Source organism: Filicampus tigris, chromosome 1 (genome assembly GCF_054856515.1).
Source record: "Filicampus tigris isolate MCC_2025a chromosome 1, RoL_Ftig_1.0, whole genome shotgun sequence".
In the NCBI taxonomy this organism is placed as follows: Eukaryota; Metazoa; Chordata; class Actinopteri; order Syngnathiformes; family Syngnathidae; genus Filicampus; species Filicampus tigris.
The window spans coordinates 13,732,542-13,754,987 of NC_141217.1; the positions used below are offsets into that span (position 1 = coordinate 13,732,542).

At 41.9% G+C, this 22,446-nt stretch overlaps 1 protein-coding gene across 3 annotated transcripts in view; it reads left to right on the forward strand.

The window, feature by feature from the left end:
• Positions 1 to 22,446, forward strand: part of LOC147152881 (nucleolar protein 4-like) — a 43,441-nt gene that overhangs the window by 6,724 nt on the left and 14,271 nt on the right. For all 3 annotated transcript variants that reach the window (XM_086037426.1, XM_086037255.1, XM_086037345.1), the window contains one exon: positions 8,725 to 8,878. In XM_086037426.1, the coding sequence (XP_085893552.1) occupies positions 8,761 to 8,878 (118 nt within the window). In that variant the 5' untranslated portion in view covers positions 8,725 to 8,760. The remainder of the gene's footprint in view (positions 1 to 8,724; positions 8,879 to 22,446) is intronic.

Consider the following 22,446-nt stretch of genomic DNA (forward strand, 5'->3'; position numbering starts at 1 on the left):
GGTTTAAACATGTTTCAACCAAGTACAGTAATTTGTTAAGTACAGTTGAGTTGTATTTAATTTTTTATGTACAATATATTTATGTTCAACCTTTTAGAACTATTTGTCTTCAAATATTAATTTGGCTTAAAAAAAACATTTTAGCTGAATTCTTTGAAACTTTAGCATGTTTGAAGCGCAGAATTGATGCTTGAACTGTGCATGAAGTTACAGTAGCTTAGAAGAATATACTTTTTTTCAAATAAAACATTGTTTTTGATGAACACTTGTAATTTAATGTTGGTCATGATGGTGGTACTGGGAGAGGTAACAGGTTTTTAGGTGCTACCGGTGTCAAAAGTTTGGGAACCAGAGTGCAGAACAACTGTCGGCATGTTAGGATGACGTTGGCATGATTCTCTTTCAGGATATTACCTGAACACAGGGCAGAATAAAGCTTCAAGCTTCCCCAGCCATTCCTTCAATCAGGTTGCTATATTTATATACAGTATGTTAGCATAACATGTTAGTACTGGTGGGCGATATGGCGAAAAACGTTTTTCGAATCAGGTCTTCAGCAAGGTAATAAGTCACTGCCTCAGTTCTTTACACCGCTTGCTTGTTTTTTCATATGTAGTGCCCTTGTTAAATGACTGTGTTACCGTGGGTTGTGTTAGCTTGGAGCTAGCGGCTGCCTCTGGCTACATGATCTCCATTTGCTTTGGCTGTCGGCGTAGTTTTTTGGGTGCCTTCTCTGTCCCCGCAAGTGATTAAACAGGTTTGTCGTGTTGCCATCTGGCCTCCGAACAGCATCTCTGCAAACTTTGCAAATAACTGGTTTGCGCTTTCTCCGCCGAGGAAAAGCCAAACCAAATCGACACTCCACAGAGATTTTTCTATTTAGCAGTACTCTTTATTTACGGACTTGTAAACCTGACATTGGGTGCTGCTCAAATACATTTGTTAATTCATGATTATGAAATGAAATATTCTGGCTCTTTGTGCTGCAGAATATTTTTGTTAATTGGTGCTTGTGTTGTGTAACCATTTTAACTTTGGCCTCAACCAAATGAAAATTTCTTCCGGTACAGTATTATTGCAGTGTCTGTGTTTTTTCTGTGATGAACTTGGAGCTCTCAGGAGTGAGTCAAAGTGTGACCAACGTATGTCAAGTCTAGCCCTCCGAGGCTCTCACATGTCTTTTCTCCTCCTTCGTTCAACACCAAAACTCTTGAAAATCAAACATTAACACTTTTGCTAGCAGCACACAAAGTCAATCAATTACTGTATATCAATACATCAAGTCTGGATTGTTGTGGGGAAATATGTCAAAGTGGGAGGGGTCGAGTGCTGGTTAGTGTGGCTTGAAAAACTCTCTTGAGTCCCCCTCGCCCTTACCAAAACCTGATTTCTGATTTTTACTCCTCCCCCCCCTCGTTCACAGATAAAGTAAATGTCATTATTAAAAACTAATTTTGCTTCGCCTGATACTAGACACGCTTTGAAACATTTTTTTCCAAGCATGCTTTACCGCATCATAAACTTGCATCATCTTCCACAGAAAGTTCAGCATAGACACCATTTAGCATTAACTTTTACCTTAAGTTTTTAGAGCAATGGTTCTCATGTGTGGTGCATAAAACTATTGGTCTGCTAAATAGTCACTGCCTGAATACAGTTCAGTTGTGTTTAACTTTTGAGTTCAATAAATTTGGTTTTAATTTAAAGAAATGTTTGTCCTTGTATATACATTGAATTGAATCAATAATTACTGATTTTTTCCCCTTCTATTTGAATGCAGTGTTAATGTTCAAACTGTTGTTACGGTGGCTTGCAGTAATATTTTTTGCTACATAATGTTCTCCTATACCTTGCTTATTAAATATGTTTGGCATATACAGATTTTAATATAAACATTTAGTGTAAAAACATGTAGCGTAATCAATATTTTAAATGCGACAAGATGTTTTGATATTTGTGAAGATTTTAAGTGTTATAAAAATGGATGGGTGTCATGTACAACATTGACAGCTTTATGAGGGACACTCTCTTTGTTTTGTCTTGCACAGCACTTAGGCTGTCTAACCTCAAAACCCTTTAAGTGACTCGGACCACTACACTTTGGGTTTCTCAGAGACCCCCAGTGGTCACGCTAGATTACCCCTTTCACATTGTGTCGGAACAGTTTTGCTGTGCAACAGAGAAGTTTGATATACTCCCTCTGTTGTTTTTTTAGTATTGACATTGATGTTTATAGGAAAAGCAGTCAAGGCAGAACACGGTTTGAGAGAGGGCAGACAGAAAAGACAAAACAGATCTAAAATAACAGAGAGCATTCACACTGTAAAAACAGCAGATGACATCAAAATGTGACATAGGAGCTGGATTGTATCTATAAATGATCTGGGATGACCGTTCTACACCCTGAGAGAAAGGGACGCAATGAGAAGACAAAACAGGACAGTAGCAGTGAACCAGGCAGTGCTACGTCCTGTGAGGAAAGGACGCAATAAGTCGCACATAGGATATGATGCGATAGGACAGTTGTAAATTGAAAACTGTTGTAAGAAATGAATGTGACAAGAAGACAAAAATAACAGGACAGTACAGTTGTAAATTGTAAACTACTGTAAGAAACTGATGTGACAAGAAGAAAAAAAGAACAGGACAGAATATGACAGTAGCAGTGAACCAGGTAATGCTACACCCTTGGAGGATGGGACGTGAAAAGAAGCAAGTTAGATCAGGACAGAAAATGATGGGACAGGACAGGCATGGTGTTTCTAAACCCCTGAGGCACGCAGTCAAAATGGACCTTATTATTGACAAAGCAAATAAAAATGACTGGCCCACAAGCTTGCTAGCTTCATGTCAGGGAAATTCCCAAATCCTGAGGCGTCATTGCAGTGTCTGAGTGTTTTTCCGGTATGTTTTTGATATGTGCTCTTCTTTTGTCATTGAACTGGGCCAATGCCAGGCATTTTTAGGGACCTCATTCAGCTTGGAGCCCATGTCGATTGCGGTAGCTTTGAGGACAGGACAGTAGAAGTGATGCAGTGCTACATCCCTTGAGGAAGGGTCGCAATGATTAGCAAATAGGACAGGACAGTAGTATTGAGCCAGGCACTGGTGGGAGTGGCCATGCAGTTCCAAACCTTATAAAGAATTTGAGTGGGAAAGGGGACGGTCGAGGGTAGCGCGGTCACTGCGGCTAGCAGCTAGCGGCGGCTAGCAGTGGCTGTGTGAATCTAGCTCGGCGGGCCCGTGGGTTGTCAGGTGTAATCCAGTCCTATGCTGGAAAGGCAAGAGCTTAATAATGCTCAAGCAGATTTGTGACTGACTGGATTACGGCGGGCTCAGCGTGTTGGCCACTCGGCTAATCTCTGACATGCAAGACGTGACGACCGACCTAGCGTCCATGTGTTTATGACGCCAAATGTTTTATGGAGGCTCTCCTGTTGATTCAGCGCCTTATAGCCTGCCACTCCTTGACGTTGGAGTTAATGATTAGCAGAAGCCAGTGAGCACAGATGACACCTTTGAGGAGGGAATGCCCCCAAAAGTTGGACACTCAGGAACAAAATATTGATCAAACATCATCATATGCGACGTCATCATATCGCGCCAGCTGGCAGCGCAAGATCACTTTGAAGACATTCCACACTGTTGTTGTTGTGTTTTCCACAAGGACTGTGATTCGCTCAAAAGATGCCATTGTGTGTTTTCCTGCAGACAATTGAGATTCAAGAATCAAATATCAATATCGTGCTGTACTGTATCAGTCATTTACGCCTCGGTATTGATACAACTTGAGCAAATATTGATAATGTGATGTATTATATTATTAACAGTTGCACTAAGGTGTTGGTGCACCAGGATCAGACATCGATATTGCAATATATCGTTTTTGCTTATATACAGTACTGTCGCAATCAAATATTCATATTGTGCCGGAGTGTATCGTTTTAATGATTTCACACACATACAGTACACACACACACACACACACAGCCGTCAGTCAACTGATGAACAATTCTTTCTCATGGTTTTCTCAGCGATCAATAGTCTTCAGTGCATCTCTTTTGACCGCAACCTCTGGTAACCCTTGCAGGATGTGTATGTGTGTTGTGTGGATGTGTGCGTGTGTGTGTTTGTGGGTGCGCGTGCGTGCGTTCATGCGTCTTGCAGCCAAAGAAGCCTGAAGCAAGGCACATCTGGAAAAGACACAATAACAACAATAGTGAATGGAAGTTCACCAGGATTCGGATGTCAACTCTTTAAGCCAACACAAATAGATTCCAGTAACTTACTGTTGTATTTGTAAAATAATGCAATGGTATTGGTCATTGTTTCAGTGAAGACTACATCAGGGGTGGGCAAACTTTTGTGCTGAAGGGCCACATTGGATTTTTAATACAGACAGATGTGCCGGGTCATTTGTAGATGGATTTAATGGTGAATGAAGTTAAAATGTGTATGTAAAATACAGTAGGTCAATTATACCAACAAAATAATTAATTCCCATATTTCAATTCTATTACTAATCAGTTTCATTCTTACTAACCAATTATTTAATAAAATTAATGGCAATGGTAATTGTATATGCGAATCTTTTCTAGTTCGCTATTTTTTGTATTACTATATTTACAATGAATAACTTAACCAATTATTCCCAACAAGTGAAATGTATACTGTATTGAAATTGTTTACTAATTTTCTTTTTATTGACAATGAATCATTTCACCAATTATATTAACAGTAAAATGAAACATGGCCAACATCAAAAAGTTACACAAAAAGTTTAAATGTTGATTGATAGCGGACTATTTTCATTATATACAGAGATATAGAGGATGAGATGTCACACTAATACTAATAACTTTTGGATTTACACTAGTACCACCGATAAAGCCAAGACCTACCACATGTTGAATTGGTTTTCATAAATATGTGCATGTTGCATACACACAAAATGAAGTGGGCCCCTCACTTCCTTCCATTTTACTGTATGTGGCCCTTGGTGGAAAAAGTTCAACGTCCCTGATGTAAACAAACAAGATGGTGACATAGCGGGCATGGACTTGCACTGCAACAAATCCGCCCGTGTGCTTAAGTGAGAAAATGTGAGCTATTCTGACTGCACTGACGCTCCCATCCACTTAAGTCGGTCATTTCCACACTCATTTACCAGATACTTTTTATCACAACAACCGCAAGGAGTGAATCCAAACAGCAAGCACAACCCCCTTTTTACTAATAGATGCTACTTAAATTGGACTAATTTTATGCAGAATAAAAAAAAAAAAATTCCACCTTCAACTTGTCAGCCTATCCCAACTATCAGACTACACATCCGCTAGAACAGGCTTTTTTAAATGTACAGCTTGATCTTTTTCATGGATTTCAATGACATTCACAAGTCTCTAGTCAAGTCCTTGTTTCCAGGATTTCCAGGCATCCTGGAATGCCAGTGAATCACGCCTATGGTGTTTGCGCGCTCATCCCAGGGTACGCGCGGTGGGTGTGTCAGAAGTCTGGACGGGAGAATCCGCATAGTGAGTCCAAGGGCGTAAAAAATCCCAATTGGGAGAATATACTGTAGCACGTAGCGAAAAGCACTGAATCATTTTGGTTGTAATTGCCGGTTGCCAAGGTAACATGGCGGCACCATGACAAAGGAGGCCGTGTGTGCGTGTGTGTGTGGCCGCTCGGAGGCCGGGATGCTGGGAGTTGTCAGGATGAGAGGATGCAGGCATGGGGGAAGGGGAAGGGAGGTAAAAGGGGGGTGGGGTGCTGATGGTAAAGGGGAGTGGGGGTGGGTTAGGAGTGGTGATGTTGATGCCAGCTTGAGGGTCCAGCAGCTCTGCACCATGGCAACAAAGAGAAACCCCCTCCACCCCCCCCCCAAAAGATCATAAACCTTCATTCATTTCATTCATAAAATTAAAATGGACACGCACAAACACCTTTACCGCTCACAATAAATATCCATATCGCCATCTATTATATTACTGCTTGTCCAAGCGCATCAAATATCAATATTATTGTTGAATCATTACATTATTGCTTGCGCTGTAGTGTCAATGGAATATTGTCAACGCAGTAATGTCAAATATCAATATTATGACGCTTTGTATCATTATCGCTGTATCATATTGTTGCTTGTCAGACAGTATCGATAAAATTAATACTGTGATGTATTTTTTTTTGCGTAGGCTACAATATCGGTACAACTGAAACAAATATTAAAATGGAGATGTAGCGTATCTTTTAGCGCCTATGAGGAAAGTATTACTGCAACTGGGACAAATATCCAATCCCAATGTATTGATGTCATTTACGCTGCAATGGCTACGTTTACATCAGGGGTGTCAAACTCATTTTGTCGCGGGCCACATCGTAGTTCTGATTTCACTCGGAGGGCCGTTACGACTGTCAACCCATGTAAATGTATCATCGCCTTGTACACAGCTAATTGATGGATCGCTAGTTTTGAAATCAGAAGCCAATAAATATGTTGTTCCAACATTTTTCAATGTATTTTAAAGAAAGGATTGGTAACAAATGCTTGAAATATCGATTATGTTGTGTTAACAGTGAAGACAATGTCAAAAAAACATGTCAAGTCAACACAAGATTTGTCTTCGCGGGCCACATAAAATGATGTCGCGGGCCGGATCTGCCGCCCGGGCCTTGAGTTTGACACCTGTGGTTTACATGGACACATTTATTCAGATTAAAAGCCTGATCTGCACACCCCATTCTGTATATTCTGACCCGATCAAGCCCTTTGAATCAAAATTTTATAAACGCTAAACTGAAAGACTGAACTGGATACATTGCACAGAGCTGGGCGCTCCGCCTATGTGACGGACCGGTACATACTGTAAAGGTTGAAAAGGGTCCGAAAAGCTGCTAAAAGGGGACACACTTAGCCACGGTGAGTCTTTTCTTTCAAATATCGTCCAGCAGGGATGGCGGGTGGGGGGCTGCTTGTTTGTCGAAGTTGGTAGTCAGAAACACTAACGGAAGCTCGTTTAAAAGGATAGTCGGACCGGCCTATAGGCGATTACCAATTGGTCCGCCCGGACAAAATGGCGGATAGAAGGGCGGAAGGAGATAAACCGTGATTTATTCATAAAAATGCCCAGCTCTGACATTGAAGCTCCATTAGGAGGTGTTTAGTCGACGTAACTCGCAAAATATGCAAAATAATGCTAAGGTTTAAAGTAGAAATGGGCGGAGCAAAGTTTTGTTTACACGGCTTCTTCTTCTACTACTAATTCCGATATACATCTATTTTGTCAATCTGCGCATGTCAAAATAATTTGTTGTGATCGAGGAAGTGTGATGAACACGCAAGTCCTAATTGGATCAACCTTTTTAATGTGCATGAACACGGTGCATCCGATCATAATTTTAATCCGAGTTTTGATCGGACTAAAGAATGTTGTCCATGTAAAGCGTGAGTGTGCGTGATAAGAATACACAATGAGGTTTTGGATGTTTTGTCCCACCTTGGTGGGGATGTTGTTGAGTAGATGAGCGCTCAGAGACAAAGATCCTTCCGTTTGTCCACTAGCTAATTTGATTAGCTTAGCGATGTCCATCCGGCTGCTGCTCTGCTTTGGACACACACACGCACACACGCACGGAAGCCTTGTCCCTGCGCACTGATCGGTCGATCGCCAGTGTGGCGAGCAAACGGATGCTAACATGGTGAATCGTCTGAAAAGCGTCTCACTGAATCCCTTTCGCGGGCCAATCACAGCATGGCACAGGACAAAAGCGCTCCTTTGAATTTGAGTGATACATTTGAGTATCTTAGCCAAAATGACAAGATTTTGCTTCTAAAGTGTTAAGCCGAGAAGTGCAGTGTTGCCTTGAGGTCTAAGTTGAATTTGCTGCTAGACCACGTAACACAAAACACTTCATGTCTAAAATTATTTCCCACTGAAATAAATGGAAATGCCATTACTCTGTTATAGCTCCTCTCCAAAAAACTCCATAATATTGTGCTTGATAAAAACATACAGTAATTACATAATTAAATAGAATAAAAAGAAAGAAATGGTTTTTTTGCCACACCGCCTCAATTTAATTGCCCATTGTGCTGCTCCTTGTGGGGTTCCCGCCTTGGCCACCCGGTGGCAGTATACGACTAACATACAGCTATAATGTTCATTGAGACATCTCAAGTTCTCTCAGCTCATCAGTACGGCACTAATATTTGTTGTTCTTCGGGGGGGATAAAGAATATCTGACAGTACCTTTATGTTGTCTGCCTATCTGTGTTACTGCGCTGTTTCTGTTCAATCTGTTGCTTAAAGGGATATACCACCGCAACATCGATGCTTTTTAGCGTTAGCATTAAACTGGCGGACTGAAAAGCTTAGCTATGTTGTTGTTTTAAATACACTACGTGTAAATCTCTTTGTTTTAAGTTTAGTCTGACAGTAAACTTCAATTTGGAGTGGCAATAATCATCTTGAAGCCTTTTCTAAAAATGAATTTTTCACTATTTGCCTAAGTGCTGCTTATTTGCAAAAAAAATCAGCCGGACGACAACTCGTAGCTTGAGAAATCCACAAGTCGAATCACTTGCGTGTCAAGACATCACTGTATGATGAAGTTGTACATCAAGTAGATTAAGTTCCACAAATCACGACTACACAGCATGCACACGAGAATGCGTGGCTTTACGACTCATTGTGACCACTTCCTGTTTTGCGTGCGTGGCGCCAGGATGACGCGTCAGTGAGCAGCGAGGACGAGGCCGACATGAGCGAGCCCTCGTGGCTGGCAGCCGATCCGGGAGCGCCGACGCAGCTTAGCCTGGCCGGCCGAGCGGAGACCATGCGCCACAGTCCCAACATCGCCGGCAACAGGGAGGATGACGGTAAGGTTTTAATACTCCTGGGTGCAGTAAATTTAGGCCCAGACAGTTGGCTGCCTAAATGGGCAGCTGCAGACATCCAACCAGAAGTTGCCGATTCCATTAGAGAGCTTTTGCGCTAATAATAATAACTAGAACAGGGGTTCACAAAGAATTATGTCATTAGTGGTATACGAAATTTTTGTTTTTAACCCAGTCCACTACATTTGCGAAGCACAGTTCAGTTATATTTAATTTTAAGGTACAATTATTTTTTCTTTAGAAGGGAAAGCAATTTCTGTGGAAATTGCATGTGAATAATTTTGCATAAACACACTTGAAACCTCCCAAATACATGTTGGTAAATCTATTACAATCCAATATAAGGAGCAGTATGTGCCAATTAAGTGATTTGTGATATATGGATTTTGAGAAATTAGACTATCCTCTGTAACACTGACTCGAAAACGTAATATATCTTATAGGAAAGTAGTAATTGGTATTTTTATGGTTTGTAAAGCAGCAACATACAGTACAGCTAGCGTCCTCATAATTTGGTGCATTTTTTTTTCATTCCAAACTAAGGAAATAACAAATTTCGAACCACGGCTTAAGTGTTGTGGGAGGAGCTTAGCGATGTCTGTGAATATTTCATGAGCTCCTTTGTCACTATTTGTCAACAACTATTCACGCATTCAATATTAATGACTGCTCACATTCTTGGTCGCGCGCATCAACAGCGCCAATGAGCGATAACTCTGCTCATGTCTTCCACACACTTTGCAAATGTAACATTGACTTTTAAAAATATTTTTTAGGACAGAAAATCTTACTTGCAACATCGACTCTGTGCACTTAATGAAGCTTTTACGTCGCAGTATGACACACACGCACACACCCTCTTCAATAGAGCACACCTTATATACACATATAGAGTTGAGTGTGGTTTCAAGTGTTATTAGCGACAAGAGCTGCCAGGCTGAGAGGAGAAGGATTTAAAGGATGATTGACAGCTCATAACCTACCTGCCAGTAAAGCAAAAAGAAGAGCGCTTGGGGGGGGAAAAAAGAATATTCATACACTTGTCACCTCCTGTTCAGCACGCCACATCAGTCATGTCGTCGCAGAATGACATCATCTATTTGTTACTCCCAGTGCATGTTGACTTTAAAACCGACCCACACAATAAAAGAGAATTAAGCATTATATATACAAAACAACAAAATGGTCAACCAAACCATGCAATTTTGTCCATAAAAATCTCAAAATGTCATAGAGTCCTATCAGAAATTTGCATAAATGTTGCAGTAATTGTAAACGTTCAAACAACTGCTATTTTACCACACATGGCGCTTTGTGAATATTAAAACAGCCAAAAAGGGCATCTTTTTGTGTTTTACGACTACGTAAACACAGAAACTACCATTGGACTACAGTTTAAAGTTTGTTTCTACCTTATTCCATTTTTTAGTAATCAGCAATAGAACATGGGTAGCTTTCATCCAAATCACCGATTTTGCAGACAAAAACGCAGAAAACAAGCTTTTTTTGAAAAGATATGTTTTATGCACAACGGTGACTTTTATGCTAATCATTTTTGCTTTATTGACGCCTCAAACATCTGAGCATGCAGTCTTTTTCTTCTATAAAATACAAAGTATCGAAATGAAAATGTGCTTTTGGCAAAATACTGTATTTACAAATATACAAAAAAGCTACTATCGATGCTAACCATTAACGTGTCAGTGACACTTTGCGTTGTTTGTTAGCATTAAACTAAGTGGACTTTCCTAAGGAAAAACGATGTGCTTGTTTTAAATACACATCATGCATTTCTCTTTATTTTGTTGACTTTGGTATTCAACTGGGAGTGGCATTCAACAGCTGCCGACTCTTTATTTCAGTTGTTCAATAATTGCCAAAGTGCTGCTTTATTGTGGCGTTGAATTCAGTTCACTGCCACCATCACAGCGCTTGTCTCAAGTTTGCCTTCGCAAGTCGAAGCAAAAAAATTGGTCGAATGACGGCTTGTTTCTTCAAAAACTCATAAGTCAGGTCACTTGTATCTCAAGGCACCACTGTAGGGTGGGGGTTCACTGTGAATGCAGCGTTACAGGATTGTATGGTCTGTAACAAGTACAACACGCAAAGACGGAGACATGAAGAAAAGTCCTCCAACTGGCAAACTGGTAAAGATCGACGATGTGAAACTTTTCATTCCGCCCTCTCCCAAGACCTGTTTTCCACAAATGTTCCGCTCCGAATTGATGTCCGTTTGGCATCCAGGGCTCCTGACAGGCAGATGTTTCATGCGGAGTAATCCGGATCATGACTTGCATTACCAGGCCGCAGATTCAAATGTGGAATTGGAGCAGCGGTCATCATTGGACCGCGCGATGATAGATCCGCCTAATCCCCGGATCACGTGAACCTGCTGCATCTCCTCATGCTGACTATATGCAGCAGTGCCTTGAGATATGAGTAGAATTTGTTGCGGTGTCGTAAATCATCTTTTCCCGTTGAAGTGAATAGAAATGCCTTTAATCCATTACAGCCTCCCCAAAAACTAAAAAAATTTTTTTTTCAGTTTTTAATGAGGAAAATAATACCCTGAAATGTTTTACTTTAAGAAAACTTTTGGTAACATCATTAAATAGAATGCAAAGAGTTAAAGCGTTTGTGCATCATAATTAATTCATTGCGGCTCCTTCTGATGTACGTAATAAGGCCACCTGGGGGCACTATATGCACATGCAAAGAAGAGTTTCACATCCACTGAACTGCATTAGTCGTTTTTCACAGAGGATAAATAATATATGCATGTGAGTATTGTTATGTGAATATTGTTATTGTCCGTGCACATGTCGATCCACCGTTTATGTTCAAATTTTCTGAAAATTGACTTTACGTTGTTCATTGTTTTAAATTGCTGGTTTTAAAGCATTGGTACTGAAAACAAAGATAATTACAGAGTAATTTGACAATTTATTAAGATAGTAAGTACATTTTTAAAGCAAAATGAAAAAGATTCTTTTTTTCATTCATTTCAAGCATTTGCCTTTAACATTACCATAAATGTAGAACAATATAAATGTATATATAATACTTTTTAAGTTATGGTCCTACATACGGCATTAACATCATTGCTACTTGTAAATGTGCAAAACCCTTTTTTGTGTGTGTGTGTGTGTGTGTGTGTGTTTTTTCTTTGTTTTTTTTTAAGATCCTCAATGAATATCCTGGTTCACTGTCCGTTTCAAAAATCAAATCTAGTCAAATCTCGAGCTCAAATTTTGCCTACCCCTGGTTCACATCTTCACTAGCATTCCGAACAGATGAACTAAAACGCATCACATCTGCCAGGCAAGAGCCACTACCACTAAATAAGTCATCCACAAAACCTCTGGGCAAAGTTATCGGGACACGTGCAGTCTTCTCTGCTTGGAATGCCAGTCCGCCGGTGTTGACCTCATGTTGACTTCCTTTGGACATTATTCTTCCTTTCTTATAATAAGCATGTGCGTATGTGCAGGAAAGTAGGACAGCGTCATCAAATGACATCCTCCCCCTGCCACCTCCATACAGCAGTGGGATTGATGAGAGGATGATGAAGGGCATCCATTAAAAGGGATGGGATGACGTTTGGAGTCATTGGGGGGGGGGGGGGGGGGGGCAGAGGGGAGGCAAAAAGCGTTGGATGAAATCCTTTGATACTGACCCTGAAGGTGTTCCCCACCAGTTTGTCTTTTTTCCTTTACTAGCAATAATCAATTAATCCATCCTGAACTGATGCAGTTATTGAGGTACTATGTAGCATTGATTGTTGAAGATGCACAACATGAATGTCAGCCAAGCTAAGCTAAGCTAAGCTAGTGTAAAATTGATGCTACAGTCAAAATAGAATGCACCATTTGGCTGCGACCAGCAAAGGCGCTGTTGATTCACCCTCCGCTGACAAAGACAAAGTGAGTTAAGCTAGGCTAAGCTAAAATAAGCTAAGCCACATCAACTGACTAATTGTATATCGACCCTAGTGTTTGTAGTTAATGGAACTGCTTCAGTAGCCTGCTGAACAGCATCCCTCACTCGAACGCACACGGTAACACACACAGTAACACTCGCTGTACTAGGTGCTGCTGTTTTGGTTGCTTAGCATTCTTTTTATGGGAAAAGGGAAGAAACTATTTCACTATTTATTCTGAATGGCTAACTGGGCTGTGGCATTTATTCATTTTTTAGAGAGACGGCAGTGATTTGAGGAAATTGGTGCACATTCATTGTGAGTGGCTTTGGAGGCAGAGAGGGAGAGAGGGGGGGAGTGGCTGAGGGAGGGAGGCAGAGTGAGGGGGAGATGTGGTAGAGAAAGAGACACACCTTGGCAACAGACATCTAAATTGCTTTATGGTTTTTTGGAAATGAGATGTGCAAAGGTTGCAGCAATAAAACGTGAAGTTAGATTTGAACTTAACGCACACACTCATGCAGACACGCACACACACACACACACAATTCACACTTAGTTTTAACACATTCAAACAACAACAACATAAGGTGTAAAATGCTTTTAACAGCTGCAAAACATCTGGTTTCGCACCCGTTTCCTCAAGTAGTCATGTTCCCACTAGAGTTTAACCTGGTTTAACATGAACAGGTTCGAACCAGGTGAGGAAATCTGGAGCAAACTTTTTTTTGTATTCCCAACTGGTGTGTGAATGTTGACACCATTTTCAACACGTTCACTCCTCTATTTTCATTTTTTAGATGTTCACACCAGGGTCCCTATTTTCGCCAACAGGTGTATGTGTCTTTAAACTGGCACATCATTTTTATTTGTATTTTTTGTAGCAGTTTGGCAGGTGACCATGCTTTGCCTCAGGGGGCGAGGACGTTTCCTATTGCGCATCCTGACAATTTGGTGACAAAGTAGACTAGACCTGAGACCATGTGAAACCAGGTCTAAGTTGTGGCGCAGGCGGTGTGACATGATTTTGATGAATTTGATGCAGGTGCAGGCAGATTCTGTGCTCTGTGGATATACGTGTTGAATGTCATCATATGTCATTCATTATTATGACACCAAACCCTCTGGTTCATTGTAGGAATCATTTCATTGAATGTGTTATTATTATCGTCTTAAATATGTTTTTAAAAGCAACCCCCCTGACTGTGACACAACTGGTGTGTGCGTGTGTGTGGGGGGTTGTCACACAAAGACGCATGATTGGGGGTAGAAGGCGGTATGGGCCAACCTTACATCATCCATAGGTGGAGCTCTTATTGCAGTTCTTTATGAACGTATTTTGTATGTGCCAACCAATCTCCTGCATGGATTTCAGCAAGTTCATTATGCTTCACAAGTCGGCTGTGTTCACTCCCACAACGGCACAAAGGCCCATTTTTAACTGTCTACGAAAATACCAAAAGAAAGAAGACTCCATCCATGTGCACAGTTAGACTTGCGCTAAGCACAAAAATACGGCTCCTGGTTTAAATATGTATATTTCGATCCACACCTGGTTCTTGCATGATAATTATTTGGTTTAAATATGTTTACATTTGTTCCACAATCGTTTTGTGATGTTCACCCGTTTTTAACATGTTCAAAGCAGCTTTCAGTATTTTCACAGTACACCAGGTTTAACAGGTTCAAACCAAGTTTCAACATGTTTACACCTGGTTTTAACATTTTCAGACCTACTTTAGTTTTGTCATGTTCAGCTTTTCATTTGAACATGTTCACACTTGTTCTTAACATGTTCAAACCTGGTTTCAACATATTCACACTTTCATTTGAACATGTTACCTTTGGGTTTAATCAAGAAAACATTTGCAAACATCTGCCTTTACTTTGGAAAGCAATGATTTTGAAAGAAACATTTGCCTCCCGTTTCCTGACACAATTTGAAATAATGTCCTGGTTCTGAATCAAGGGATGGAATCGAAAAATCGAATCGAAAAAAAATCTACAGATGAATTATCGTTAGTTATTGTTAATATCTTTAGTTGCAGTCCGACTTTCAGTAGAATCACATAGTTGTAACTTGTTTAACAGCCTTGTTCACTCGAACCCATATGGTCCATATTATATAGTTCCACATCTGGTTAAAAATGTTGTTGTTCTCACCTTTCTTTAACACATTGATACCTCAATGAAAGTATTCAAACCGGCTTCAAACATGTTCTCGTTTGGTGTGAACATGTATACATCTGTTGCAGCATGTTGACACCGTGTACTGTATGTATGAACATGTGAACTCAGACATTGTCCTTTCCATCAGTTTAGTACTTTTCATATATTTACTGGAAGCCACAGATGCTAAAAAAGCACAAAACGGCTACCTCAGTTTGACCGAACCACGCGCTGCGTTATTGATCATTGGCTGTATCAATTCCGTTGTGCAATGTGAACAATATTTTGAAGTTCTGACTGGTGCATTGATCCACAAGTTATGTCTTGTATCAACTCCACAGTGTATAATGTGCTATTCTATACCAGGATGTACTGTGTAACCTCCACACCGTCGTCAAGGAAACCTCTCCTCCATCTCGAGTGAGACTCTGCGCGCACAGACACACGCACACGCTCTGTAAGTGATAATGTACTCACTGCTGGGGTTTTTTTTCCCGAGGTCATCCTTTTTCAGCAGAGAACCTGGAGAAGCTGAAAGGACATCTGTTTAAAAAGAATATTGTCATCCATGACTAACCGTGGCGTCAGTGGACTGAACATTTTCGATGTTATAATGGTGTCAACCGAACATTGAGAAATGCGGAAGGATTATGCACATTTGCACAATAGCTCCGTTGCTATGCTAACGAAAGCTTGACGATAACCTGAATAGTGTGCTAAGGTAGATTGATAGGACTTCTTACATTGCCCTGTATTCAGGTAATATTTTAGAAAATGTAATAAATGCCGACAGTTGTATGCTAACACGTATAGCAAGATAACATTTTGAGTCGAGAAGGGGGTAAAACGGATTGATAAGGCTTTTACATCTTGCACTATTCAGTGACTACTTTTGATGAGAATTAGTGACAGTCTTACATCAAAATGCTAACATACTGTACAGCAGGATAGCAACCAGAGTAATAGAAGCACTATGGCAGATTGATAGAGTTTTTACAGCTTGCCCTGTACTAAGGTATCTCAAATGAACAGTGATGTCGGTAACGTGTTAGAAACTGTGTTACTCTAATACAGGGGTGCCCATTACGTCGATCGCAAAGGCATTGTGGGTAGATCGCCAGCCTATCATCCGTCCTCACTACTGTATTGCTACGTTCATGCTACCTTCACACCAACTGCTTTGGGAGCGTTTCTGGCGGCGCGTTTGAACTGAAGTCAATGTAGTTCGCGCGGTTGCGTGCGGGGCAGTGCGAATGATGCGTTTGGAGCGGTGGGACGCGGAGCGAACCACGGAAAATCAACCCATTCGCTCCATTCGGCGCGTATAAAACAAGTCATCTTTTTGCTATTTTGACTCGCGGAAGCCAATCAGCAACGGGCATACTACGGCACACACAGCCACACAGCGTCCTGTTCACTCGACGGCTTATTTATTTATTTATTTATTTACAGTTCCTGAACAGACAGCGATATTGTTAGCATTAGCATAGTGTGAAAAAAAGTTGGCTTGTTTTATACGCGCCGAATGGAGCGAATGGGCGGATTGTTGTTTCTGCAAATCTGCTTGAGGCTGGCTATCAGCAGCTACTGTCCGGACTATGCGTCACAGGCTGATTCCATTCAGTGCAAATCATCAGAGTAAGGTAATTACAAAACATTTGTTGTTGTTGTATTGTCCCATACAGGTTGATGCAGTCATGCAAGGTGTACCAGCATATATCGTACATCTAAAAATAATTCTCAATACATTTATAAATAATGTGTTTTGCATTTTTAGTAGGTGGTAGTTCATTTTGACTCGGTCATGTCATAAGTAGCTCTCAGGCTGAAAAGGTGTGGGCACCGCTGCTCTAATATCTCAACTTTTTACAGTAAGGGCAAATGTAACCTGTTACTTGTCCAAGTGAAGTAATGTGACTGCAGTTATTTTGCAAGATCACAATTAGTTCTTGTATAGCAATTAATAATGACGACAAGCAGTTCACAGAAAACTTGCGGTCGCTTACCATTCATTCACTACATGGTTGTAGTACTCTTAACGGGCTCTCGGGTGCAGCAGTGGGTGACATTCGACGACGGTTGAATAGGAATCACGTGTTTTTCAATCACGGTTTTCTTTCATGTGTTTTCGTGGAAAAAAACTAATAATTACCAAATAAAATACAGGAAACCCCATATGGATAGATCCAGTCCTAGCAAAATAACAATGGAGAAAGGAGTTTCACATTTTCAAAACATTTTGTGTTTGTGTCAGCTTAAAGTAAAGTAAAGTAAAAAATATGTTTGGGTTGATTTCCTCTTTATAGGAAATATCAAGGTACAATGCAGACTCTGTGCTGTTGACAGCGCGTTATCTAGCTTCAAAAGCTCTAGCAGCATGTAAAAAAAACAACAACATTGATCGCAGCACATTCAAGCTCAAAGAGAAAGACCCACAAATCAGTATATTTATAAACAATGTACATTATAAACATGAAGAGTGCCATGACGATATTCTCAGTTAAATAATTGAGAGCGTCAGAATACCACTCTGACAGCGTCAATCCAAAGAACACTTTTTGCACCGGATCTCATCGGAGGTTGGACCTATTCCACTGGGCTGTGTGTGGAAATGGCTTTTAGATACAAATGTCCGTGTACTGTAGATGTGTTTTTGTCTCTATCTCTGTATACTGCACAATAGTGTTTATGTATTGTTTTTGTATGTTATTATCTTATTGTAGCGTGCGCCGCCAGAGTTGACGGGAAGTCTTCTGTGATTGATTGATCAGGCCTGAGCGTAGTCGGACGAGTAGTTGTGCTCAAGGTCCAAAGATGTGTGGGTGGATGTCGGATTAGTGTGTGTGCGTGAATGGGCGCCTGCGTGCGTGCGAGTGGTATGGTGAGGCGAGGTCGAGGAGGAGAGCAGCTCAACAGTCTGGGTCTTTGTCTTCCTCGCTTACAAAGTGTGCGCGTGTGCGTGCACGGACCTTTTTTTTTTTTTTTTTCGTTCATCTCTCAAGGCCGGAGATGGCACAGCCACAAACTGCACAACACACACGCTCGCGCACACACTTAATGTGTATTAAGAAGCTAAGTGTGGGAGTGAATGATGTGATGTTCACTCAGTCGGCATGTGTTAGTCCTCTCTCTGGTTTCTCCTGAAGTCCCGCCTCCCTGCACCGCCATTGGCTAGCCGGCTCCTCTGTGACTGTGGAGTTGAGGCCTCATTGGACAAAGCACATGTCAGTCAGCTGGCCCAACGTTGCTGACATGTTATTGACATGTCGCTGGTATCTCATTGCCTTGTTGCTGCCATGTTGTCCCTGTGTGACTGCGTGTCACAATCTTGTGTTGTGCTGACGGGTCCCCGCAAAACTGTTAATGTGTTGCCAGATTATTGCTCACACCTTGTCGTGTCGCCGCCGTCTTGGCGGCGTGTTGCCGCGTCCTGGCGGCGTGTTGCCGCCGTCTTGGCGGCGTGTTGCCGCCTTATTTCTGGATGCTGCATTCCTGACACGGCTTCGCTGGCTGGTTGCTACAAAGCTGTGCCAGTATGTTGCCGGAAAGTTGCCCAAAATGTTTGCTGCTGTGAGGTTTCCACGTGGATGTCGTGTGTGCGTTTCGTCCTCTATGGCAAACCATTTGAGCATTTATTCCAAATCCGTGATATCACACATTAGTGTATTACACTAGTTTGGTCTTTGTCAGCACTAGTTGGACATTCAGCCACACTAGTTATGCACTTTGTCCTACTGGTTGCACAGAGACGCTGACAACACATTCATTTTCAGCAATATGTTAACGAGTCAAACGTAGATTATTCTAACATGTTAACTAGTGGCCTATGATTTCCTGCACTAGTTCACTAGTGAGAGCTGAAATAGTCACTGGTGAACTAGCGAAGGATGAAACACTGACTAGTTAACTAGTGAAAGCCCTTGAAGCCTTGATAGTTAACTAGTAAGTCTCAAATATGTGACTTGCTAACTAGTGATGTCTCAAATATCCACTAGTTATACTAGGATTATGGAAGTTTGAATACATAAAAGAAGGCCGACCCACGGACCAACCACGGCCTTCTATGTATTCAAACTTCCAGAATTCAGTGCCAGTAGCACTTAAAACGATTCTGACAGTTGAGGAGAAAAATTCAAAGTGTTATCTTCAAAAAGAGACCAAAACTATGCCGATACTCCAAATGGTTCAAGTACAGCATCAAATTTACTTTGGTGCACCTTTCGTTAAGGTAAAACTGCCAGGTGGAATTGCAAAGGGTTTTAACTAGTGTAGGAAATCATAGGTCACTAGTTAACATGTTAGAAAAATCCACGTTTTACTAGTTAACATGTTAAAGCTTTTGTATGTTACTAGTTAACTAGTAAGACTTTGAACATTGCAAGTTTGCTCCAGTGGGCCACTAGAGCGTCAAAAAGCTGACTAGATGGGAATTTGGCACTACAAGTGTGCTTGTAGGCGTCACTAGTCAGACATCTGTCAGAGCTAGTTGGCCTAAAGTGTCACTAGTAGCTGAAAACGAGTGACTTGGCAGCGTCTCTGCAACTAGTAGGACAAAGTGCATAGCTAGTGTGGCTGAATGTCCACCTAGTGCTGACAAAGACCAAACTAGTGTAATACACTAATGTGTGATATGTGTGACATCACGTCTTGGTGTTCGGGGTTTGAATCGTATTCACAAGCAAAGGACAGTGTTTTAATTAGTTGTGAAAGAAAAAATGATTTTATTGTGTAATGCAGTGTTCGTACTGACTACTTTCATCTCCCAGCTGAAGGGGGTGTCACGTGTCAATCATTTTGTCTGAAAGTCACGAAGCAGATGGCACCTCATCTGAATATTTTACACGCGCACACGCACACTCACTCTGCTGTGTGTAAAGTATGTCAGGAGGGCAGTGGCAACCATCACTGTTGCAAGCAGCTTAGGACACAAACTAATAGTAGACACAACCACACTCACTGACACTTGACACCAAGGACTCTACTTTTGGAGACAGTGCATGTGTGCTCAGGTGTGAAAACGGACGCATCTTGATTTTCATGCAGGTGCAAGCCTGAGCGCAACTGGGCTGTGTTCACGCCCACAGCAGCGCACATGACCGTGTCTAACGAAAGAAAGAAAACTCTACCCATGTGCTCAATTCGATGGCGCTTTGTGCTAGACTTGCATTGGGCACGCTCTACGTTTTGCAGCTCTAAAAGGCTCATTTACATTACAATATTTGTAGTCTTGTTATATTGTTAGACAATAACAGCAGTTTTATGTTTGAGGTGGCCCACACGGAGCTGCTTGTAATCTTGTCATATTGCCGCTGTCATGTTGTCATGTCATGAGCCATGCTATGTTGTCATCGTGGCGACATGGTGTCATGTTCTCATGTCATGGCGGCCTGTTATCATGTTGTCATGGTGACATGTTCTGTTTCACAATGGAACATTGTTATGGTGGCCCATTCTGGTGTTGTCATGGCTTTATGACGCCCCTCCTGACCTCCAGTGGCATTGCTGAAAGCACAGAACACATACACGTAACTGTTTCGTATTGTTGTCGCAGCATGTTGTTAGCAAGGTTATTTTAGTAAAGGAAAAAACGAATGAAATAAGAAACTGAAATTGAAAAACATTTTTGTAATACAAAACGAAAATGCGTTTAAAAAAACGAAAACTAACTGAAACTACATTTTATGATTATAGCGAAATTGTCCTTTTTTTCCGTCTTTGGCAATTAATTTAATACATAAGCCTTTGAGGTTGATAGCCCGAAATGCAACGTTAGTGAAGAAGTGCTTTCCTTTTTTGGTCCATAAATGTAAAAAAAAAAAAAAAGTATACACAACATAGTATCTCAAAATCTAACTACAAAACAAACGATAATGAAAATTCCCAAGCTATGATTACCCTGGTTGTTATGTTGTCATGGTGACATGGTATCGTGTTCTCATGTGCTTGGCCTTATGTTGTTGTGTTGTCGTGGGTTCACGTTGTAACGTTGGCTGAACTGGAGCCCCACCCCAGCTGACTTTGGGTGAGAAGTGGGGTATACCCTGGATTGTTGCAATGGACAGAATGAACTAACATTCATGTTTTGGAATGTGGTAGGAATATAACAATTTAAAAAATGAAAACATGACTTATAAGTGATATGCCAACTGTGGAAGAAAGTGAGCCTCTTTGTTAGGTACGTACATCCCACAACTTTGCCCTATTGACCGTGCATGTGGGCGGGTTAGGGAGAGGGAGCTGAGGGTGGGGTGGGGTTTGCGGTTTGCCATGGCGATGCCAGGTAGGCAAAGCAGTCGGGGAGGGACCGCGGCGCCTCTCAGGGTGTGGCGCCGCGGAGCCACCGAGCGCCTGCCAGCAGAGCTCGTGCTGCGTCTTAGCGGGATAATCCATTGTAATCCTGCGTTGGCGTTGGGGGGTGGGTGGGGTTGGCGGTGTGTGAAGGGGGGGGCGCCATGCCTTCCTGGTCCTCGTCTCCCGGGATGTGGTGAGGAAGGGGCGGAGAGGAGGGGGAACAGTGAAGGAATTAGCATCTGTTAACACTCTCACCCCCTCCGAGAAGGGCCGAGGGGGAGGAGGGGTGAAGCCGCAAACCAAGCATGATGGACGGATGACCCAATCGAGCACCCCCCCCAACACACACACCATCATCCAGGCGTACGTTCCTGAACCCTTCTCATCCAATCATCCCTCTCCCTCATCTCAGCATCATCCCTCCATCCATGAGTCTCATCTCCCTCTCTCCCTACATCCTTCCTCTTCTCCCTCCTCCTTTTATTATTCCCACTTTACTGAATCGCCTCTTTCACTTATGAATCCGTCCTTTTATTTTCCCTCATAGCTGTAGCTCTCTGTACTCCTCTCCATCCCCCTTTCCCATTTTCCCCGAATCCCTCCAGGAAGGAGTCGGGATTCCCCGTTTAGTGTGGGGAAGTGTTGAAGGGCCTTCGAAGGGGGCGGGGCCAGCGGATGCTGATATGTTAGGGAGTGCGTGATTTGTCATCTCAAGTTGAACCGGACGAGGTCACGGTGGCGTATGTGGTAACTGGGCAAAGCAGTTACTTGCATAGCGCTTTTCTACCTTCGGTACTCAAATCGCTTCACACTGTACCTCATTTACCTCCTGATGACGCAGCGTCAAGAGCAACTGGGGCTTTTTGAGTATCTTGCTCAAGGATGCTTCGACAAGGTCACAACAACAGGGATCGAACTCAGAACCTCTGGTTGGGGAGACGACCACTCTACCACTGAGCCATGTGACGGCGTGACGCACACACGTGCATACTATCATGCTCAGTGGGCGAGTTCATATGATTCTCCCGGTGCTCAATCACACAGAAAGTCCTATTCATATACACACACACACACACATGGTCTCACTGTGTCATTGAGAGGCCCAAACTCCAATTGGAAATCACAATGTGTGTGTGTGTGTGTTTCTAACAAAATGGGGTTTTCCAGATGA